This window comes from Dama dama, chromosome 8 (genome assembly GCF_033118175.1).
Source record: "Dama dama isolate Ldn47 chromosome 8, ASM3311817v1, whole genome shotgun sequence".
Lineage (NCBI taxonomy): Eukaryota > Metazoa > Chordata > Mammalia > Artiodactyla > Cervidae > Dama > Dama dama.
In genome coordinates, this window is record NC_083688.1 from 15,503,157 (window position 1) to 15,521,923 (window position 18,767).

The following is an 18,767-nucleotide window of genomic DNA, read 5'->3' on the forward strand; positions in this document are numbered from 1 at the left end:
AATAAAACTCTGCTACATGAAGGCTCTTGAATGATCAAGCCTGGTCCCCAGTCCCGAAGTGAAATCTTCTTCTTCAGAGATCACGAATCTGACACTGTTCACCTCAAACTATCAGTAGTTAGGATTCTGTACATCTGGAAGCTTCAGTCACCTGCTCTATCAGGAAGATCAAGGTTTTCTGACACAAGCAACATAACTCCCTTATTTTTATTTTTTAAAACAAGCCCTGGCCAGTTTTATTAAAGAAAAATTGTACATGATTTACTTTTCACCAGTCTGTTCTGGCATGCTTCTAATAATATCAGAATCACCTGGATCAATGATAGCCAGTGTGCATACTCTGTAGTATTTTCCACATGCTGTGCCCAATTCAATATTATTGCCACTGTAGTGATGGACACCAGTTTTGGCCAACATGGCGTAATACTCTATTTCAGATTTCCTCAAGGCTGGGCAGTTGTTGGCGAGGATGACCAGTTTCACTTTGCCTTGTCTGATCATTTTCAGAGTCTGTTTGTACCCCAGCATGTACTTTCCACTTTTCATAACCAGCTGGAGCCTAGAGTTGATGGACTCCAGTGACTTTTTCGTCTTCTTTGCGGCCACCATCTTCCTGCTTTAGATGCGGGACGCCCCCAACCAAGAGCAGCCGCCAAGATGGCCGGGGAGCGAGAAAGGCCATAACTCCTTTAATGTTACCTTTCTGTCCGAATCCCATAAGGAGTCCTGGGATGTGTTGCTGAGTTTGTGCTTATCTGAACCCTGTATCTTAGGGGAATTTTGTGTAATATGTGGGTGTGCCATTTTCATGTATGATCCTCTATCTCACAAATGTGTATGGACAGTCCTTGGAGTTTTTTAAGATTCTCTCCCAAGTTATAATCCTCATGGGTCAAATACAATTCTCTATCTCTTTAGATCATCATTGATTCGTTTTTCATCAACAACAGTTTCAACCAGGCACCCACCCTCCAGCATGGTTGGCAGGTGTCCTGGAGAAGAGAATACGGATGCTGCAGGCAGGGGGCTGACATAGCATCTCCTCCCTGTTTCCTCACTTCCAGTGGGCTGGGACAGAGTAAGGTTGAGTGTGTTGAGCTAAGAAAGTTTATAGACTGTATGATCTATTGTAGTTTTAAACAAATGAATCTTCCAAAACAAACAAGTGGCTTACCAAAAGTTCTTGTAAAAAAAACTATAATACAAATAATACCTGTAATCCAGACCAGGGAACAGCCACAGAAGTGGCAGCCACTTCCTCGCCCCGACACAGGCTCATCACCCATGGTACAGAGCTGACAGGAAGTCAGCCCTGAACATAAAACTTTAAATAAAACCAAACAGTTTGAAGCACCCCCACCTCCATTGTCATTGGTGAAGCTTGCTCTGGGTGCCTGGAGGTCTTCATCAATAACAGCACAAAACTGGATTTCCCTGGTGATGCAGTGGGTAAGAATTCCCCTGTCAATGCAGGGGACACTGGTTTGACCCCTGGTTCTGGAAGATTCCATATGCTGTGGGGCAACTAAGCCCGTGTGCCACAACTACTGGGCCTGCCTCTAAAGCCCATGACTTGCAACTACTGAAGCCCGCATGCCTAGAGCCTCTGCTCCACAACAAGAGAAGCCAACGCAATGAGAAGCCGGTGCCCCACAACTAGAGAGTATCTCTCGTGTGATACAACTAGAGCAAGCCCTCACAAAGGATGAAGACCCTATGCAGTGGAAAATAAATAATTTTTTTTTTTAAAGTAACAACATGTACAAAAAGGTCTTAATGACCCAGATGACCACGATAGTGTGATCACTCACCTAGTGCCAGACATCCCGGAGTGTGAAATCAAGTGGGCCTTAGGAAGCATTACTACGAACAAAGCTGATGAAGGTGATGGAATTCCAGCAGAGTTAATTCAAATCCCAAAAGATAATGCAGTGAAAGTGCTACACTCAATATGCCAGCAAATTTGGAAAACTCAGCAGTGGCCACAGGACTGGAAAAGATCAGTTTTCATTCCAAACCCAAAGAAGGGCAATGCCAAAGAATGTTCAAACTACTGCACAATTGCACTCATCTCACATGCTAGCAAGGTAATGCTCAAAATCCTTCAAGCCCTAACAGTACTTCCAGATGTATAAGCTGGATTTAGAAAAGGCAGAGGAAGCACAGATCAAATTGCCAACATCCACTGGATCACTGAAAAAGCAAGAGAGTTCCAGAAAAACATCTACTTCTGCTTTATTGACTATGCCAAAGTCTTTGACTATGTGGATCACAACAAACTGTGGAAAATTCTTCAAGAGATGGGAATACCAGACCACCTTACCTGCCTCTTGAGAAATCTGTATGCAGGTCAAGAAGCAACAGTTAGAAGTGGACATGGAACAACAAATTGGTTCCAAACTGGGAAAAGAGTACATCAAGGCAGGATATTGTCACCCTGCTTATTTAACTTGTATGCAGAGTATATCATGTGAAATGCTGGGCTAGATGAAGCTCAAGCTAGAATCAAGATTCAGTCAGTTCAGTCCCTCAGTCATGTCCGACTCTTTCCGACCCCATGGACTGCAGCACACCAGGCCTCCCTATCCATCACCAACCCCCAGAGTTTACTCAAACTCATGTCCATTGAGTTGGTGATGCCATCCAACCATCTCATCCTCTGTCGTCTCCTTCTCCTCCTGCCGTCAATCTTTCCCAGCATCAGGGTCTTTTCCAATGAGTCAGTTCTTCACATCAGGTGGCCAAAGTGTTGGAGTTTCAGCTTCAGCATCAGTCCTTCCAATGAATATTCAAGACTCATTTCCCTTAGGATTGATCTTCTTTGATCTCCTTGCAGTCCAAGGGACGGTCAAGAGTCTTCTCCAACACCCAGTTCAAAAGCATCAATTCTTTAGCACTCACCTTTCTTTATAGTCCAATTCTCACATACATACATGACTACTGGAAAAACCATAGCTTTGACTAGATGGACTTTTGTAGCCAAAGTAATGTCTCTGCTTTTTAATATGCTGTCTAGGTTGCTTTTCTTCCAAGGAGCAAGTATCTTTTAATTTCATGGCCACAGTCACCATCTGCAGTGATTTTGGAGCCCCCCAAAAATAGTCTGTCACTATTTCCATTGCTTCCCCATGTATTTGCCATGAAGTGATGGGACCAGATGCCATGATCTTAGTTTTCTGAATGTTGAGCTTTAAGCCAACTTTTTCACTCTCCTCTTTCACTTTCATCAAGAAGCTCTTTAGTTCTTTTTCAGTTTCTGCCACAAGGGTGGTGTCATCTGCATATCTGAGGTTATTGATATTTCTCCGGCAATCTTGATTCCAGCTTGTGCTTCATCCAGTCCAGCGTTTCTCATCATGTACTCTGCATGTAAGTTAAATAGCAGGGTGACAAAATACAGACTTGATGTACTCCTTTCCCAATTTGGAACCAGTCTGTTGTTCCATGGTCAGTTCTAACTGTTGCTTGCTAACCTGCATAGATTTTGTAATAAAAATCTGTATAGATTTCTCAGGAAGCAGATAAGGAGGTCTGGTATTCCCATCTCTTTAAGAATTTTACAGTTTGCTGTGATCCACACAGGCAAAGTCTTTGGCAAAGTCAATAGAACAAAAGCAGATGGTTTTTCTGGAACTCTCTTGCATTTTTGATGATCCAACAGATGTAGGAAATTTGATCTCTGGTTCCTCTGCCTTTTCTAAAACCAGCTTGAACATCTGGAAGTTCATGGTTCACATACTGTTGAAGCCTGGCTTGGAGAATTTTGAGCATTACTTCGCTAGCATGTGAGATGAGGGCAACTGTGTGGTAGTTTGAACATTGTTTGGCATTGCCTTTCTTTGGGATTGGAATGAAAACTGACCTTTTCCAGTCCTGTGGCCACTGCTGAGTTTTCCAAATTTGCTGGCACATTGACTGCAGCACTTTCACAGAATCATCTTTTAGGATTTGAAATAGCTCAACTGGAATTCCATCACCTCCACTAGCTTTGTTCGTAGTGATGCTTCCTAAGGCCCACTTGACTTCACATTCCAGGATGTCTGGCTCTAGGTGAGTGATCACACCATCGTGATTATCTGGGTCTTGAAGATCTCTTTTGTATAGTTCTTCTGTGTATTCTTGCCACCTGTTTTAATATCTTCTGTTTCTGTTAGGTTCATACCATTTCTGTCCTTTATGGTGCCCATCTTTGCATGAAATGTTCCCTTGGTATCTCTAATTTCCTTGAAGAGATCTCTAGTCTTTCCCATTCTATTGTTTTCCTCTTTCTTTGCACTGATCACTGAGGGAGGTTTTCTTATCTCTCCTTGCTATTCTTTTGAACTCTGCACTCAAATGGGTATATCTTTCCTTTTCTCCTTTGCCTTTAGCTTCTCTTCTTTTCTCATCTATTTGTAAGGCCCACTCAGACAGCCATTTTGCCTTTCTTGCAGTTCCTTTTCTTGGGGATGGTCTTGATCCCTGCCTCCTGTACAATGTCACAAACCTCCATCCATAATTCTTCAGGTACGCTCTCTATCAGATATTATCCCATGACTCTATTTCTCACTTCCACTGTATAATCATAAGGGATTTGATTCAGGTCATACCTGAATGGTCTAGTGGTTTTCCCTACTTTCTTCAATATAAGTCTGAATTCTCCAATAAAGAGTTCATGATCTGAGCCACTGTCAGCTCCCAGTCTTGTTTTTGCTAACTGTATAGAGCTTCTCCATCTTTGGTTGCAAAGAATATAATTAATCTGATTTTGGTATTGACCATCTGGTGATGTCCACGTGTAGAATTTTCTCTTGTGTTGTTGGAAGAGGGTGTTTGCTATGACCAGTGCATTATCTTGGCAAAACTCTATTAACCTTTGCCCTGCTTCATTCTGTACTCCATGGCCGAATTCACCTGTTACTACAGGTATTTCTTGACTTCCTACTTTAGCACTCATCAAGATTATGAGGAGAAATATCAATAACTTCATATGTACAGATGATAGCACTCTAATGGCAGAAAGTGAAGAAGAACTAAAGAGCTTCTTGATGAAGGTGAAAGAGGAGAGTGAAAAAATTGGGTTAAAAGTCAACATTCAGAAACTAAGATCATGGCATCTGGTCCCATCACTTCATGGCAAATAGATGGGGAAAAAATGGAAACAGTGGCAGATTTTATTTTCCTGAGCTCCAAAATCACTGCAGATGGTGACTGCATCCATGAAATTAAAAGATGCTTGCTCCTTGGAAGAAAAGCTATGACAAACCTAGACAGCCTCTTAAAAAGCAGAGACATCACTTTGCTGACAAAGGTCTATCTAGTCAAAGCAATGGTTTTTCCAGTGGTCATGTACAGATATGAGAGTTGGACCATAAAGAACGTTGAGTACCAAAGAATTGGCGCTTTTGAACTATGGTGCTGAAGAAAACTCTTGAGAGTCCCTTGGACTGCAAGGAGATCAAACCAGTCAATTCTAAAGGAAATCAGCCCTGAATATTCACTGGAAGGACTGATGCTGAAGCTAAAGCTCCAATACTTTGGCCACCTTATGTGAAGAGCCCACTCATTGGAAAAGACCCTGATGCTGGGAAAGATTGAGAACAGGAGGAGAAGGAGGCGATAGAGGATGAGTTGGTTGGATGGCATCATTGACTCAATGGACATGTGTTTGAGCAAACTCCAGGACATAGTGAGGGACAGGAGGCCTGGCGTGCTGCAGTCCCTGGGGTCGCAAAGAGTCGGACATGACTGAGCGACTGAACAACAGCAACGACAGCAAGAAACCCTCCTGGTTAGCAACTAAGCTTTCAGAAGACAGCCCCCTAGAGTTTTTCCCCAGTGAAGTTTAAAGCGATACATAGTTCCATCTAGTACTTTATGACATTTCCCTAAGCAATGATAAATATTTGGACGGCTCTTTTAAAGTTTCTTCCAGAATACCATAAGACATAAAACACCTACCACCAGGCAAACATTTATGCTTTCTGCTGCAGTAAAAATGGCAGAAACAATGAATAGAAAACGATCTGTCGAAAAACCAAAAGGCATTTCTTCATCCACAAATATCTTTGGAAGATGTAGAGAAAACATTGCTGTAGATCGAAGCAAAAGTCTTAGAGCAGATTACTCAGTGTGGGAGGTCTGCTCTGTAGGCAGTTGGCTGAACGTACAGATGTTTCTACACATCTCAATGTAAGGTATTTGCTGGATGAAACACATATTAATGTATATTTAAATGATGAAATACACAAACTAAATTTTTAATAAGTGAACCACTAAAGGAAAGATCTAATAGGGAAAATATGTTTCTAACATTTAATTTCGTATTTATTTAATGAAAGCAGTGTCATGTGGGAAGAACACTGTCAGTGCACCCCTGATGGAATAGCTACTTCACAGAACGTGATGTTAAAGGATTCTGGATGATAAGAGCTTCAGAGGCAGCAGAACCTGCCCAGCTCACTCACTGGTTCATCCACAGTCAACCATTGCAGGGAAGATCCAGAAACCTTGAGGATACATAAAAAGCTGTAGGAGCCGTAAGTGTCATTAACCTTCTAAAACCAAGATTGTCCGAGTAAAGGAGAAGCTTTATGATAGATACTTGGTAATGAGATTGGGGGTGACCGTGAGAATGTTCCAGATTAGCCCCACATTATGAGCCATGTTATTGGCAAGGTATTGGAGGGGGCTGGCATGAGTCCTCCTGCCCTCTTTCTTCCTGACTCCCTTTCTTTCTTAAAGACCCATGTGCTGAGAGTTCTCTAGGTGACAAGTGCTACCCGTCTGGAGCACCCAATAAAAATCTTGGAAAAGTAAGCACACTTCCCCTGCATCTGCCCCTTCAAGGTCAAGGCATTAAAAGTGGTGCTGGAGATCCTGTCCTTGATCTTGTGGCCAACACTGTGTTTGGCTGATAAAATCCCTCATGCTTATATATTTAGAAAAAACTTGGAAACAGAAACTTTTTAACATTTAGGTATAATTTATATACCACAAAATTCACCTTTTTCAAGTGTACAATTCAATGATTTTCAGGATAATCAAAGTTGTGCAAAGATCACCATGTATTCCAGACTAATCTGTTTATAAAACTTATGGTTTGAAAATGCCGGGTTCCCTTGGGTTTTGAACCCAGGGCATTTCTCTGTAGCTCAGACAGTAAAGAATTGCCAGCAATGCAGGAGATTTGGATTCAATCCCTGGGTCAGGAAGATCCTCTGGAGAAGGGAGTGGCAACCCACTCTAGTTATTCTTGCCCTGGAGAATCCCATGGACAGAGGAGCCTGGCGGGGTTACAGTCCATGGGGTCATAAAGAGTCGGACATGAATGAACGACTAACACACTGTGAAACACAAACAAGCAACCCCTTCCCTTTGGTTTGTTGGACCAGCTAACTGACAACAGGGAAGGCAGAACTTCCTTGTAACAAAATGCCTTTGCACAATTGGTGGGTGGTGCTTGGGAGATTGGGACTGACGCATGTGGGTGGTCACCAGTAAACCAGCTAGTGGGAACCTGCTGTATAGTGCTGGGAGCTCAACTCATGCCCTGTGGTGACCTCAAGGGGTGGGATGGGGATGGAGGTGGGAGGGAGATCCAAGAGGGATAGAATATATGTACTCATAAGGGCTTCCCAGGTGGCTCAGATGGTGACGAATCTGCCTGCCATGCAGGAGACTAGAGTTTGATCCCTGGGTCGGAAAGATTGCCTGGAGAAGGGAACAGAACCACCCATTGTGGTTCTCCTTGCTGGAGAATTCCAGGGACAGAGGAGACTGGCAGGCTACAGTCCGTGGCAAAGGGTCGGACACGACTGAACTAGTAACACTGTTTTAGCTGACTCATTTTGTTGTACAGAAGAAACTAACACAACATTGTAAAGCAACTGTACCACAATTAAAACAATGAGTCTAACGATACAGTAAATCTAGCTGCTGATGCCCTCGTTCTATTCAGCTCCACAGATTTGTGACAGCTGATAAAACCCAGAGCTGAAATAAACTGCACTGAGAGCCTGGCCTTCAAATTGATGTTTATAGTTTTAAATAAAAATTTTAGTAAATAAGAAAGCATACTCACTCACGTTAATGTTTCCAATGAAAGCAAAATACCATTTGATACCCTTGTAAAAGTACAAAGAAATCTGTAATTTTGTAAAATTTATCGGAAAAAAGGGGCTCTCGTCACCTATATAAAATTCTTTGAAACATTCCTTTAGGGGTAGATTACATACTCAGTGTAATTATATAGGAGCAGGTGCTCTGGAATGTTTTCAGAGAGAGGTCAGAAATGCGGGTTTCCCAGCTCCTACCTCTGCCCTACCCTGACAACAACAGATAAACAGAATAGTCTTCTCTCAGTAGCCAGAGGATATTTTCTAGAGTCTTCCTGTCCTGTTATGTCCCTGCTCACAGCCTTCCACTCCCCTCCCACACTCTGGATGAAATTCCAGCCCCTCCCCCATCCTCCCATTCCCTCAGATTTGACCTTCTTTACCCTCCCGCTCCCCCTAACTCAGTCGGATGCTGGCCTCACCTGGCCCACCCACGCCCTCTGGGGGCTTTTGCACCACTGTCTTTATGGGATGCTCCCTCCCTCACCGCCTTTGGTCTTTGCTCAGTGTCAGCCCTCCATCAGCCCCTCCCTGACCTCCTGATGTGACCCTGACCCCTCTCACACAGACACACACTCTGTGCCCTCTCCAAGGGCTTCTCTTCCCACACGCATCACTCCCGTATTACACTTAAAACAGTTTATTTGAGGGCTGCTTCCTCCCTCCCAGGAGGATGGGGCCTGTGTCCCCACCCCCAGCTCCCCCGCTGCTCCTGGGATCCCCCAGCCTGGAAGGGGCACCGGGGCCACCCTCACAGCAGCTGAGGGACCTGGGACAAGAGGCTCTTCTGTGTCGCTGTCCCCTCTCTGTAATGGTACCGCTGGGTTCCTAGGAGGGGCCTGCTGAGGACTCTGTGTCGAGGGGCCCCCTGGTGCTCCTTGCCCCAGACACACCACATGCCCGCTTGGTCGGCGAGGTGCCCACAGGGTGGGTACCAGGAGGACAGGAAGCCACCGCCCCCCAGGAGCCACGCCTCCCGGAAGTCAGACAAGGAGAAGCCACGCCTCCCGGAAGCCCCCAGTGGGGGTCTGGTAGGTCCTGGTTCCCTGTGGGGACGCCTCTGGTGCCAGCCTGGTCCTCAGCAGGGCTGTTGGGTGGGGAGAAGAGACAGTGTGGTCTGAGCCCCTGCCTTTCCTGGGGTTTGGGGCAGCTCCAATAAAATCTGAGGCTACCGAGGTGGGGGCACCGAGGACTGTGGCTCTCACAGGGAAGTCAGGGCCTCAGCCTCCTGGGTGGTTCGGGTCCATTGAAGCTTCCCGGCAGGGGAGCAGGAGTTCCCTAGGCCTGGGCTGGTGGGAGTCAGTGCAGGCCAGGGGCCACCAGCAGCAGTAGGGCCCCGGCCAGCAGCGCCAGGGAAGGTGGGCAGGCAGCCTGGCATGCAGTGTTGGTGGGGTGAGCGGGGGCCGGCAGATGGCAGTCGGTGTAGGGCTCCAGGCAGCCCGCAAAGGCCATGACGTGCGCCACGAAGGTCTCCTCCTGCACGCCGTGCACCAGGTGCGCCTGCGGGCCTCGCGCGAACACCGCCACGTCCTCGCCCCCGTGGGTTTCTCTAGCCAGGGGCACGGCGGCCTGCTGCTGGTACGAGGGGTCCCCTGGCAGAGAATGGGAGTTCAGAGCCCGCAGGGAGGCGGCCTCCCCCTCCTCTGATTTCCCAGCTAGGGTCCTCCCATCCCTGTTCCCCTGCACCCCAGGGCCCACTCACTGCTCTTGGTTTCATCCACATCAGGTCGTGAGCCCCTGTTCATCTGGTAGCCAGGGCCATTGCTATAGAGGAGGGAGGTATAGGACTTGCCATCGCTGGCTTTGCCATCAGCCAGCCCTGCAAGGAAGGGACCCGGTGATCACACTGACCCAATCCTTTTGGGTGCCTCCTGTGTGCTGAGCCCAGGCATATCTTGTCTGTTCACTGGCTTAATCCTCACCAGAGTGATGCAGGGCAGTTGCTATTATTACTCCACTTTGCAGAGGAGGGAACTGGCTCAGAGTACTTTGAGCCACATAACTTAGGGACAAGGACCTGCCCCTCTCCCTGGGCTTACCGAAAATGGAGGTCCCACGAAGGGGGTAGCCACCAAAAGTGAAGACATGAGAGTGGTCTGCAGTGACAAGGATCAGCGTGTCCAGTTTGCTAGTGAGTTTGTTAGCCTTGGCGATGGCATTGTCAAACATGACTGCGTCGGTCAGTGCCCTATATGCTATGCCTTCATGGTGACCGTGGTCAATGCGGCCTCCTGCAAGAAGGTCATATGTAAGATACCAAACCCGCCCTGATGGCCCTCATCAGTCCTCTGTTCACCAAGGGGCTGCCAGTCACCCTCCACAAAGAGGTAGAAGCCCTGGGGATTTCTGCTCAGCACTCGCAGAGCTGCCTCCGTCATCTCCTCCAGGGATGGGTCCTTGTTGTGGTCTCGCTGGGTCTCATAGGCCATGTCAACTGGCTCGAAGAGGCCTGTGGAAAAGGGGACCAGCTGAGACCTGCAAGCTGGGGACGGGGGGGACTTGTGGTACCATCCCAGGGAGGACAGTGGGGGTGGGTGGGGTCGTTACCCATGAGGTGTGTTACACTGGAGTTGGTGGACGCCTGAAGGAGCGCCGTGCGGTTCCACACATACTGGGCTCCCTGGGAGGGGCAGAACCAGGCCTCAGCCCATAGCCCGACACCCCAGCCCCAGCCCCGCTGTGCCCCCTGCACCCATGAGCCCACATGACCTGGTGCTTGGCCTGCCACTCCTGCACCAGGTTCCGCTTGTCCTTCCGGACTCCGGTCTGATTGGCATCGTGTGGGTATTCAGGGTCTGGGGTCCCCTCAGGAAACATGTACATTCGGCCTCCACCCAGGATCACCTGGGACCAGAGATTAGGGCAGGTGGGTTCAGGGCCTGGCTGGCCCTTTGCTCCTCTCACACAGCCCCCACCTCCCCCACCAGGTCTGTGGGAATGGCCTGTCCCAACCTTCTCCCCCTCCACACACAGAGACCCTGTCAGGCCCCAGGGCTCTGAGTTTCCCGGGTCTGTGACAGGTGTCTGTCCTATCCCCTCTTTCTAGCCCCGCCCTTAGTCCCTCATGTCGCACGTCGATATCCATGTTGTAGACCATCTGTGTGGCGATGTCCTGGCAGCCCTCCTTCTTGGCCCCGGCAGACATTTGAGCATCCGAATACCAGTTACGGTTCACCGTGTGTGCATAGGCCCCGGCTGGGGAGGCGTGCTGCACCCTGGTGGTGGTCACCACTCCCACTGACTTCCCTGAGGGTGGCAGAGGTCACGGTGGGCCACTGAGGTCTCTGAGCCTGTCCCTGCCCAGGAAGCTGACCCCCAAGCCCACCTGCTTTCTTGGCCCGGTTCATCACAGACGTGACCTCATTCCCATGTGTTGTGTTGCACTGGTCGAAGCGGGCGGCTGCACTTACACCAATGGTTCCGTAGTTGCCCTTGACCCCACACAAGTACGCGGTGGCCGTGCCTGCGCTGTCTGGTACATCTCTGTCCACGTTGTATGTCTGGGGGCAGAGATGCCTTCAGCTCTGCTGGGGTAGACACCCAGCTCCTGACCCAGGCCCTGGGCCCATCCTCACAGCCCCTGGCCCCTATCTCAGATCCCAACCCTCCTGGGGCTTTCCTTCCTACACCGCTCCCTAGGCCCACACCCACCCTTCTGGTGTAGACCACCCTGAGGTCACTTGGCCCTTACCTTGGACAGAGCCACGAATGGGAACTGGTCCATGGCCAGGGGTGTCTCAGGTCCCGGCTTGCCATTCATCTGCCCCTTTAGGATCCGAGTGGCTGTCACTGTGGAAACCCCCATCCCTGAAGGTATACACTGTGTCAGGTTTGAGCCCCCAAGGCCAGCCTGGGTCAGCCAGCAGCCCAGGGTTCCAGGACTGTGGGGGGACAGGGGGTGGACCGGCCTAGCACACTCACCGTCCCCCAAGAAGAGGATGACATTCTTGGCGGCTGTCTGGATGGGCTGCAACTTCTTAGCCACATCAAGGGCCTGGGCTGCCTGGCGGTTCCAGAAGGCAGGGTCTTCCTCCTCAGCTGCCCAAGGGGAGTGGAGGTCAGGTCAGCCTGGGGCCACCCCTGTGAATAGGGGGTGCCAGGAGCTGCCTGGTTACCTGGGACGAGGCCGAGGGAGAGCTGTAGCCGCAGGCCCAGCAGCAGCAGCACGCAGGCCCCCTGCATGGCTGTGTGATGGCGGAGGGTCTGGATGGGACCTGGGGAGTCTGGGTCTCGGGCAAGGCTGGGACACCAGGTACCAGCTGCAGCACTGGCTGCCCGGGCTTAAATTCCTGCTGTAAAGTCTTCCTGTCCCTCCCAGTGCCTGAGGGGGCCACACCCTGCCCCTCACCTGCCCTGTGACTTTAAGCCCTGTCACCATCCGAATTGGTAGATGTGGCCAAGCATCTGAGTCAGGTCCCTCCCTCACAGGATGGTCCCCAGTCATCTCCTCAGAGTGGGGTGGGGATTAGAGTGCAGATGTCCTTCACCTGAGGAATATTTTCATGGTCCTGACAGGGGCTACTTCTAACCCTCGCTCACCGAGTGCTGTGAGAGGATCGTCTCTGCTTTATTCACCTCATGTGTTCAGGTTTGGTTCTGGTGCCAAGAGAGGTGGGGTTGGAAGCACACAGACTGGACCGGGGCCTGGGTTTGGTTTCCTGATGCCCTGAGGCACAGAGACAGAAAGGGTGGCTTGGGAGCCCTGCCTACCATGCAGCTCCTCCTCAGGCTTGGCCTGGGCAGGTGGGGTGGCCACTGGGCTAGTGGGGGCCACTGGGAGCCTGGGCCCACCTTCATCTGTGGAGACGCATGAGGTAACAGCAGCAGGGGCCTTGTCTGCGTTTTCAGTTACTGAGGGCTGAGCTCGGTCAGCACTGTGTGTGTGTGTTTCCTGTGGAGGGCCAGAAATGTGGGCCCAGTGCCCTGTACATGACGTTGACCTCTGCTCCCTTAGACAGGTAGATGGAAGGCAGAGGTGAATCTGTTCTCTCCTCAGGCCACCCACACTCACAGGAATAGCTTGTGATAGAAGCTAAGAGGTTTCAGCAACCCTAGGATGGGTTAAAAAGACATCCCTCCAATCCAGCAATCTCACTTCTGGGTGTGTATACCCAAAACTTTGAAGGCAGGGAGAATTCTCTGGTGGTCCACTGGTTAGGATTCCATGCTTTCATGGCAGGGGGCTCAGTTTCGATACATTGTCAGGAAACTAAGATCCTGCAAGCTGTGTGGCCCAGCCAAAATAAAGTGTCAGAGAATGGAAAGCAGGATCTAGAAGTTTTTGCACACTGACATATGTAGTAGCGTTATTCACAATAGCCAAGTCTTGCAAGTAATTCAACAGTCCACTGGCAGATGAATGGATAAACAAAGCAAGATAAGAGCTATACAATGGAATACTATGCTGCCTTAAACAGGAAGGAAAGTCTGACACCTGCTACAACATGGATGAACTGAGAGGATAACAGGCAGGAAGGCTAGGGGTCTCTAAACAGGGGAAATAGGCTGCAAGTATGTCAGACGTTTTTTCTCTCTCTCTTAAGTGGCAGGAGGAAACAAACAATAAGTATCAGAATTTTCCCCTCCTCTATACAAAATTAAAAGGAAGTTTCTCTTAAAATTCTGTGTTGCCATGACAACACCTGGTTCCACCTGAACTTAACTTTTCTCAAACCTTGAGCTAACCAATGCATTTTTCCTATGGAAATGTTTTTCTTAAGCTATGTCAATGAACTCTGTATTTACCCTAGACCCTGTCTTTCTTCAAGTCAGTTCTGCTTAAGACTCAGAACCGATAAGGGCTCAACAAACCAGTATGTTTTACTGGTTTGAAGTAAAAGCATGTTTTACTTATACGTTGTTCTCCTAATCTATGTTAATGAAACTATATATTTACTTGGAAACCTGCCTTTCTTCAAGATTCATGTCAATCGTTTTATGGCCTGGGATGGCTCACCTTTTGCCAATGTTATCTCAAAGTGCATGTTGTGGGTGAGGGCCCTGGTGCCACTCTGAGTTTTGAGACATTTCCTTTCTCTAATTAACAGCTTGCTGATAGGTATATAACATACTGCTAAAGGCTAGCAGGGGGGCACTCTTCCTGCCCCCATCTGAGGTCTATGTCAGAAGCTTTATCTCTTTTATACTTTAATAAAACTTTGTCACACAAAGCTCTGAGCAATCAAGGCCCATCACTGGCCCCGGATTGAATTCATCTCCTCTGGAGGCCAGGAATCCTGGCATCTTTCACAGCTCAGCAACAACCTTTCAGAACCTTGAGGACATGATGCTCAGTAAAAAGAAAAACACTCACAAAAAGACAAATACTGTGTGATTCTACTTCCTTAGGTATCTCTAGTAGTCCAATGCATAGAAATAGAAAGTTGGATGGTGGCTGCCAGGAGCTGGGAGGTGGGAGACTAAGGACTTGTTTAATGGATACAGACTTTCAGTTTTATGAGATGACAAAGTTCTGGAGATCTGTGGCCAACCTAGTGTAAATACTTAGCACTACTGAACTGGGCCTTAAAAATGGTTAAGATCGTAATTTTTGTTTTTCTTTTTCTTTTTTGGCTGCACCATGGGCATTTTGGATCTTAGTTCCCTGACCAGGAATGGAACCTGTCCTCCCTGCAGTGGAAGCGGGGAGTCTTAAATGCTGGACAACCCGGCAAGTCCCAAGTTGCTAACTTTTATGTTGTGTTTTATTTTACCACAATTAAGACTTTTTTTCAAAGGAAAGAAACCACTTCCCTCCTGCCTCACCCACCCCAGTGGACCTGGGTAGCCCCGTCCCAACTCGGGCCCCCTCACCCCAGAGCCACACTGCAGTGGCCACCAGCACCTTCCTACCCAGCCTCCACCCTGGCATTTTTAAGCACTCACATGTGCAAGGACCTTTGGGCCGATTCCAGGTTTGACTGTTTTAAGTAAAGCAGCCAGGAATCTTCTCGGACTGGTTTCTGTGTGAGTATTTGTTTTCTTTCCATTTCTCTGGGATATATGCCCAGGAGTGGAGATGCTGGGTCATAGGGTCATAGAGTCGCTGCATGTGTAGTTCAGCAGAGTGGCCGCACTACTTTGCATCCCCACCAGCAACTTATGGGGGATACCGTTTCTCTGCATCCACACCACCACTTAGTTTTGTCACTGTTTTTAATTTTAGCCTAGTGTGGAGTATAAAGTTTTCTTTAATGTTCTTATGACAACATTAAATGATCAGGCGCTGTGATCCTTCTTGGTTTCTTGTGAATTTTCTTCTGTTCCTGAGCAGGACTGAAGACCAAATACAAACCAGGTGTCACTTGCGGTAAACAAAGGATGTTCGTCCAAGCTCCCACCAGGGCACCTGACTCCCCCCTTCTGGGCCCGAGTCACCTGAGTGAGATGAGAGGCTGTTATGCTCCCTCCCCTGGGGCCCAGGGATGACCAGGCAGCAGGCAGCGTGGCTTCTGCTCTGCAGTAAGAGATAACACCTCCGGTCCTACACTCTGGAGTTATGGATGCCTGGGGCCAGGGGATGGCGAGCGCCATGGAGCCTGCTCTGTGGGGGATGGTTAGCCCGGTCTCTCTGTTCTCTGGGAAGAAGGCCTAGTCCTGTGAGGTCTCATCTGGAGCCCAGCACCTTCGACCGTTGTCCCCATTGACCACCCTGGTCTCTCTGGGTCCTGTCCCAGCCCCTAGCATGCTGCCCACTGCAGGCACTGCCAGCAGGGGGCAATGCGGAGCCCACAGCAGCACCAGGGGATCCCTGGGGAGATGTTTTCTGCCGCGTTCTGCTCACCCAATCTCAGGATGTCCCCTGAGACGTAGTGACAGTCCTGTCACTCAGATGAGAGCAGGGCAACAGCTGGGAACAGGAAGGCTTTGATCATTGATACCCCACCCCCAGTCCCCACACTCCAGAAATTTGCAGAAATGGAAGCTCCCTTTCTAGGGCAAGTGCTCCCTGGACCCTCCTCCCCACCTTTCATTTCTGCCTCCACCAGCCCCACAGAAATGGCATGAATGTCCCCACTGGAGCTCGGATGCAGGAAGCAAACACAAGTTTAATTTTGTCCTCATTTTCTGGGGGGCCACGTGGGATCAGGGCATTGCTAAGCCTCTTGAAGAAGCCCCAGGGGGCTGGCCAGGAGGTCAGAGGGTGCTGAGTGAGCACTGGGCTGGGGGACATCATCGCTGCCCAGCCCAGACAAGGGTGGCCATCCATGCCCGGCCGTCTTAGGATTTCTGATGAAGTTTCTTCACCTCCAGCCCAGCCAGTTCTTGCAGTTCTGAGGCCAGGAGAGGAGGCCAGGCCACCCACACACCTCCCAGTCCCCCTGAGGAAAGGCCGTCAGGAAAGTTGGTCAGGAGATCACAGCCGCACAGCAGTTTGTGGCCTCATGGCTCCAGAGCGATGGATGGTTCAGGAAGGACAGCTCAGGTGAGGGCAAGCAGGGTGCTGCCGTCCCGTGGGGTCACGGGCTCCCGGGGATTCTTGTGGGGGTCAGCTGCCCGGAGTCTCCGAGGTCACAGTGAAGGTGAAGGTGCTGGCAGCTCTGGTTTGTGAGCTTTAGGATCAGGCTCTGCGTGTCCCGAGGGGCAGACTGGACACCGGCCTTGGGAAAGGCCAGTCCCGGGGGCCGTGGAAGGACCCAGAGACAGCACGGCCCCAGGGGCACCCAAAGCCTCACCAGGGGAAACACCCAGACTCAGTGGATCTGGGCAGTGCACATTGGGGTTCACCCAGGGACCCCAGGGATCACAGTTGCCCCCACACTGGGGCTCAACTTGCAGAAGAGTCAGCACTAGTGGTGGCGCTTGGGGTCAGAGGGAGGTGGCAAAGCTGAAAGGAAGGCCCCAGAAGCAGCTGTTAGTGGAGGGGGCTCATGATACCGGTCTTGGGCACAGATCAGGGGAGGGGGCTGAGGGCTCCAAGGCTCTCAGGGAGCCGGTGGAGAGGGGCCTGTCTCAGGGCCTCAGGGACCGAAATCAGAAGCTGGATGGCTACTTGCTCTTTGAAGGAGACACTTGATTCCAGTTAAAGTCTCTTGAGCAGTGACCACATGGAAAGCATCCTCGAGGCCCAGAGGGGCCCCCACAGACCCACCCAGGGTGAGGCCTCCTGCCGGGCGCAGCAACCCATCCATGCTCCTGAACTGTCCTGGGGAAGGATTGAGGTCCCCTCAGCTGGGCAATAGGAAGAGTGTGGACACCTTCCGGGCTGAAGCCCAGGGACCTCCCCTGCTTACAATGTACGGCCCCCTTGGGAGAGGAGCAGGAAGTCGAGTGGGTTCCTGTGGGACCTGGATGTATGCATAATTCCCAAAACGAGGTCACGAGATTGGTACTGCATGGTGCTTCAGGGGCTAGAAGAGGGTATAGAGGTCGGGAGATGCTGGGCCCTCCACCATCCTCATCCACAGATGAGGTCCGCCTGCAAGGTGCTGCTGCAGGGGTGGTGCTGGAGGAGGGGGCGCTTGGGCAGAGGCAGGTGGGGAGTCATGGCTGAGAAAGGTGGGAGAGGCAGGTACTTTGGCCCTCAGAATCTGCCCTCTGCTTGGTCCCTGCCCTCCTAGCTGGCTCCCTCCTGCTAGTGCCCCTGGACAGCTCCTCCCCCGCTCCCTCTTCTGCCACTGTCCTTTCTCTGCCAGCCACTCTCCCCTCCGCCTAAGCCACCTGTCCACCCGCCACTGGAGAGCTTTTCCACCCAGGGAGACAGTGGAAAGGCATTCAAGTGATGTAGCATCAACCACATGGTGTTCTTACAGACCTCCAGGTAGGCAAAGAGCAACAACCCCAGCCTGTGAGCCTTGGAGAGAAAGAGGGGGGATGGGAGTTGCACTCACTGCAGATACAGCCTTCTCTGCAACATCAGGACACACCTGTCCCAGGATGGAGAGCTTCTACTCCGGGTAAAACGTCTTGCAGAGTCTGTGGCACGTGTGGCCAACCCATTTACAGCAGCACCATTTAATAAGCTGCAAAAAACTGGAAACAGTTTCCCTGGTGGCTCAAATGGCAAATGCGGGAGACCCGGCTTTGGTCGCTGGGTCAGGAAGATCCCCTGGAGAAGGACATGGCAACCCACTTCAGTATTCCTGCCTGGAGAATCCCCATGAACAGAGGAGCCTGGTGGGCTACAGTCCATGACGTTGCAAAGAGTTTGGCACGACTGAGCGACTAACACACACAAAACACTGGAAACAGCTCAACTGTTCATCAGCAGGAAAAAGGGGAAAAAAAATTGTCCCATTGTGATACATGGAACACTGCACAGCAATGGGAATAAGGAGACATTTTTGTTGCAGGCAACAGATTCTCACCAACAATCTAGAATGAAAGATGCCAATCACAAAAGAAGGCAAGCAGTAGGGCACATCTCAGCTCCATCAACTCTTATACCCCTACCCTCAGCCTCCATCAGGACCCCCTTAAGAAGTCTCCATCATGCAAGGAGTCCCAGAAACCTTTCTTTTTATCCCCCTACTCCACCATTTTATCCATTCTTATATAAAAGGCTTTGGGGTCCCCCAGTGAGTGGTGGAGCCAAGGGATCCAGGGACTCTTGTCAATCTTGAACTTGATTAACTGGTCTAACTGTTGCCCCAAGTCATTGCTGATTAGATATCTGAAGTGTAACTTTTTTCTCCCAGCCGTCTACATTTTTCTAAATTGGGGCTAGTGGAG

At 50.0% G+C, this 18,767-nt stretch overlaps 2 protein-coding genes across 2 annotated transcripts; both read right to left on the reverse strand.

Moving 5' to 3' along the window:
• Window positions 1-201: 201 nt before the first annotated feature.
• LOC133060397 (large ribosomal subunit protein eL30-like) lies at window positions 202-684 on the reverse strand. Its single transcript, XM_061147878.1, has one exon. The coding sequence runs from the start codon at window positions 607-609 to the stop codon at window positions 262-264; it is 348 nt and encodes a 115-aa protein (XP_061003861.1). The 5' UTR covers window positions 610-684; the 3' UTR covers window positions 202-261.
• An 8,711-nt stretch (window positions 685-9,395) lies between these two features.
• LOC133060398 (intestinal-type alkaline phosphatase-like) lies at window positions 9,396-12,278 on the reverse strand. Its single transcript, XM_061147879.1, has 11 exons — window positions 12,212-12,278; window positions 12,018-12,134; window positions 11,788-11,903; window positions 11,422-11,596; window positions 11,170-11,342; window positions 10,806-10,940; window positions 10,644-10,716; window positions 10,411-10,545; window positions 10,136-10,327; window positions 9,799-9,915; window positions 9,396-9,688 (listed from the first exon to the last, which is right to left on the reverse strand). The coding sequence occupies exons 1-11, from the start codon at window positions 12,276-12,278 to the stop codon at window positions 9,396-9,398; spliced, it is 1,593 nt and encodes a 530-aa protein (XP_061003862.1).
• Between the last annotated feature and the right edge of the window lie 6,489 nt (window positions 12,279-18,767).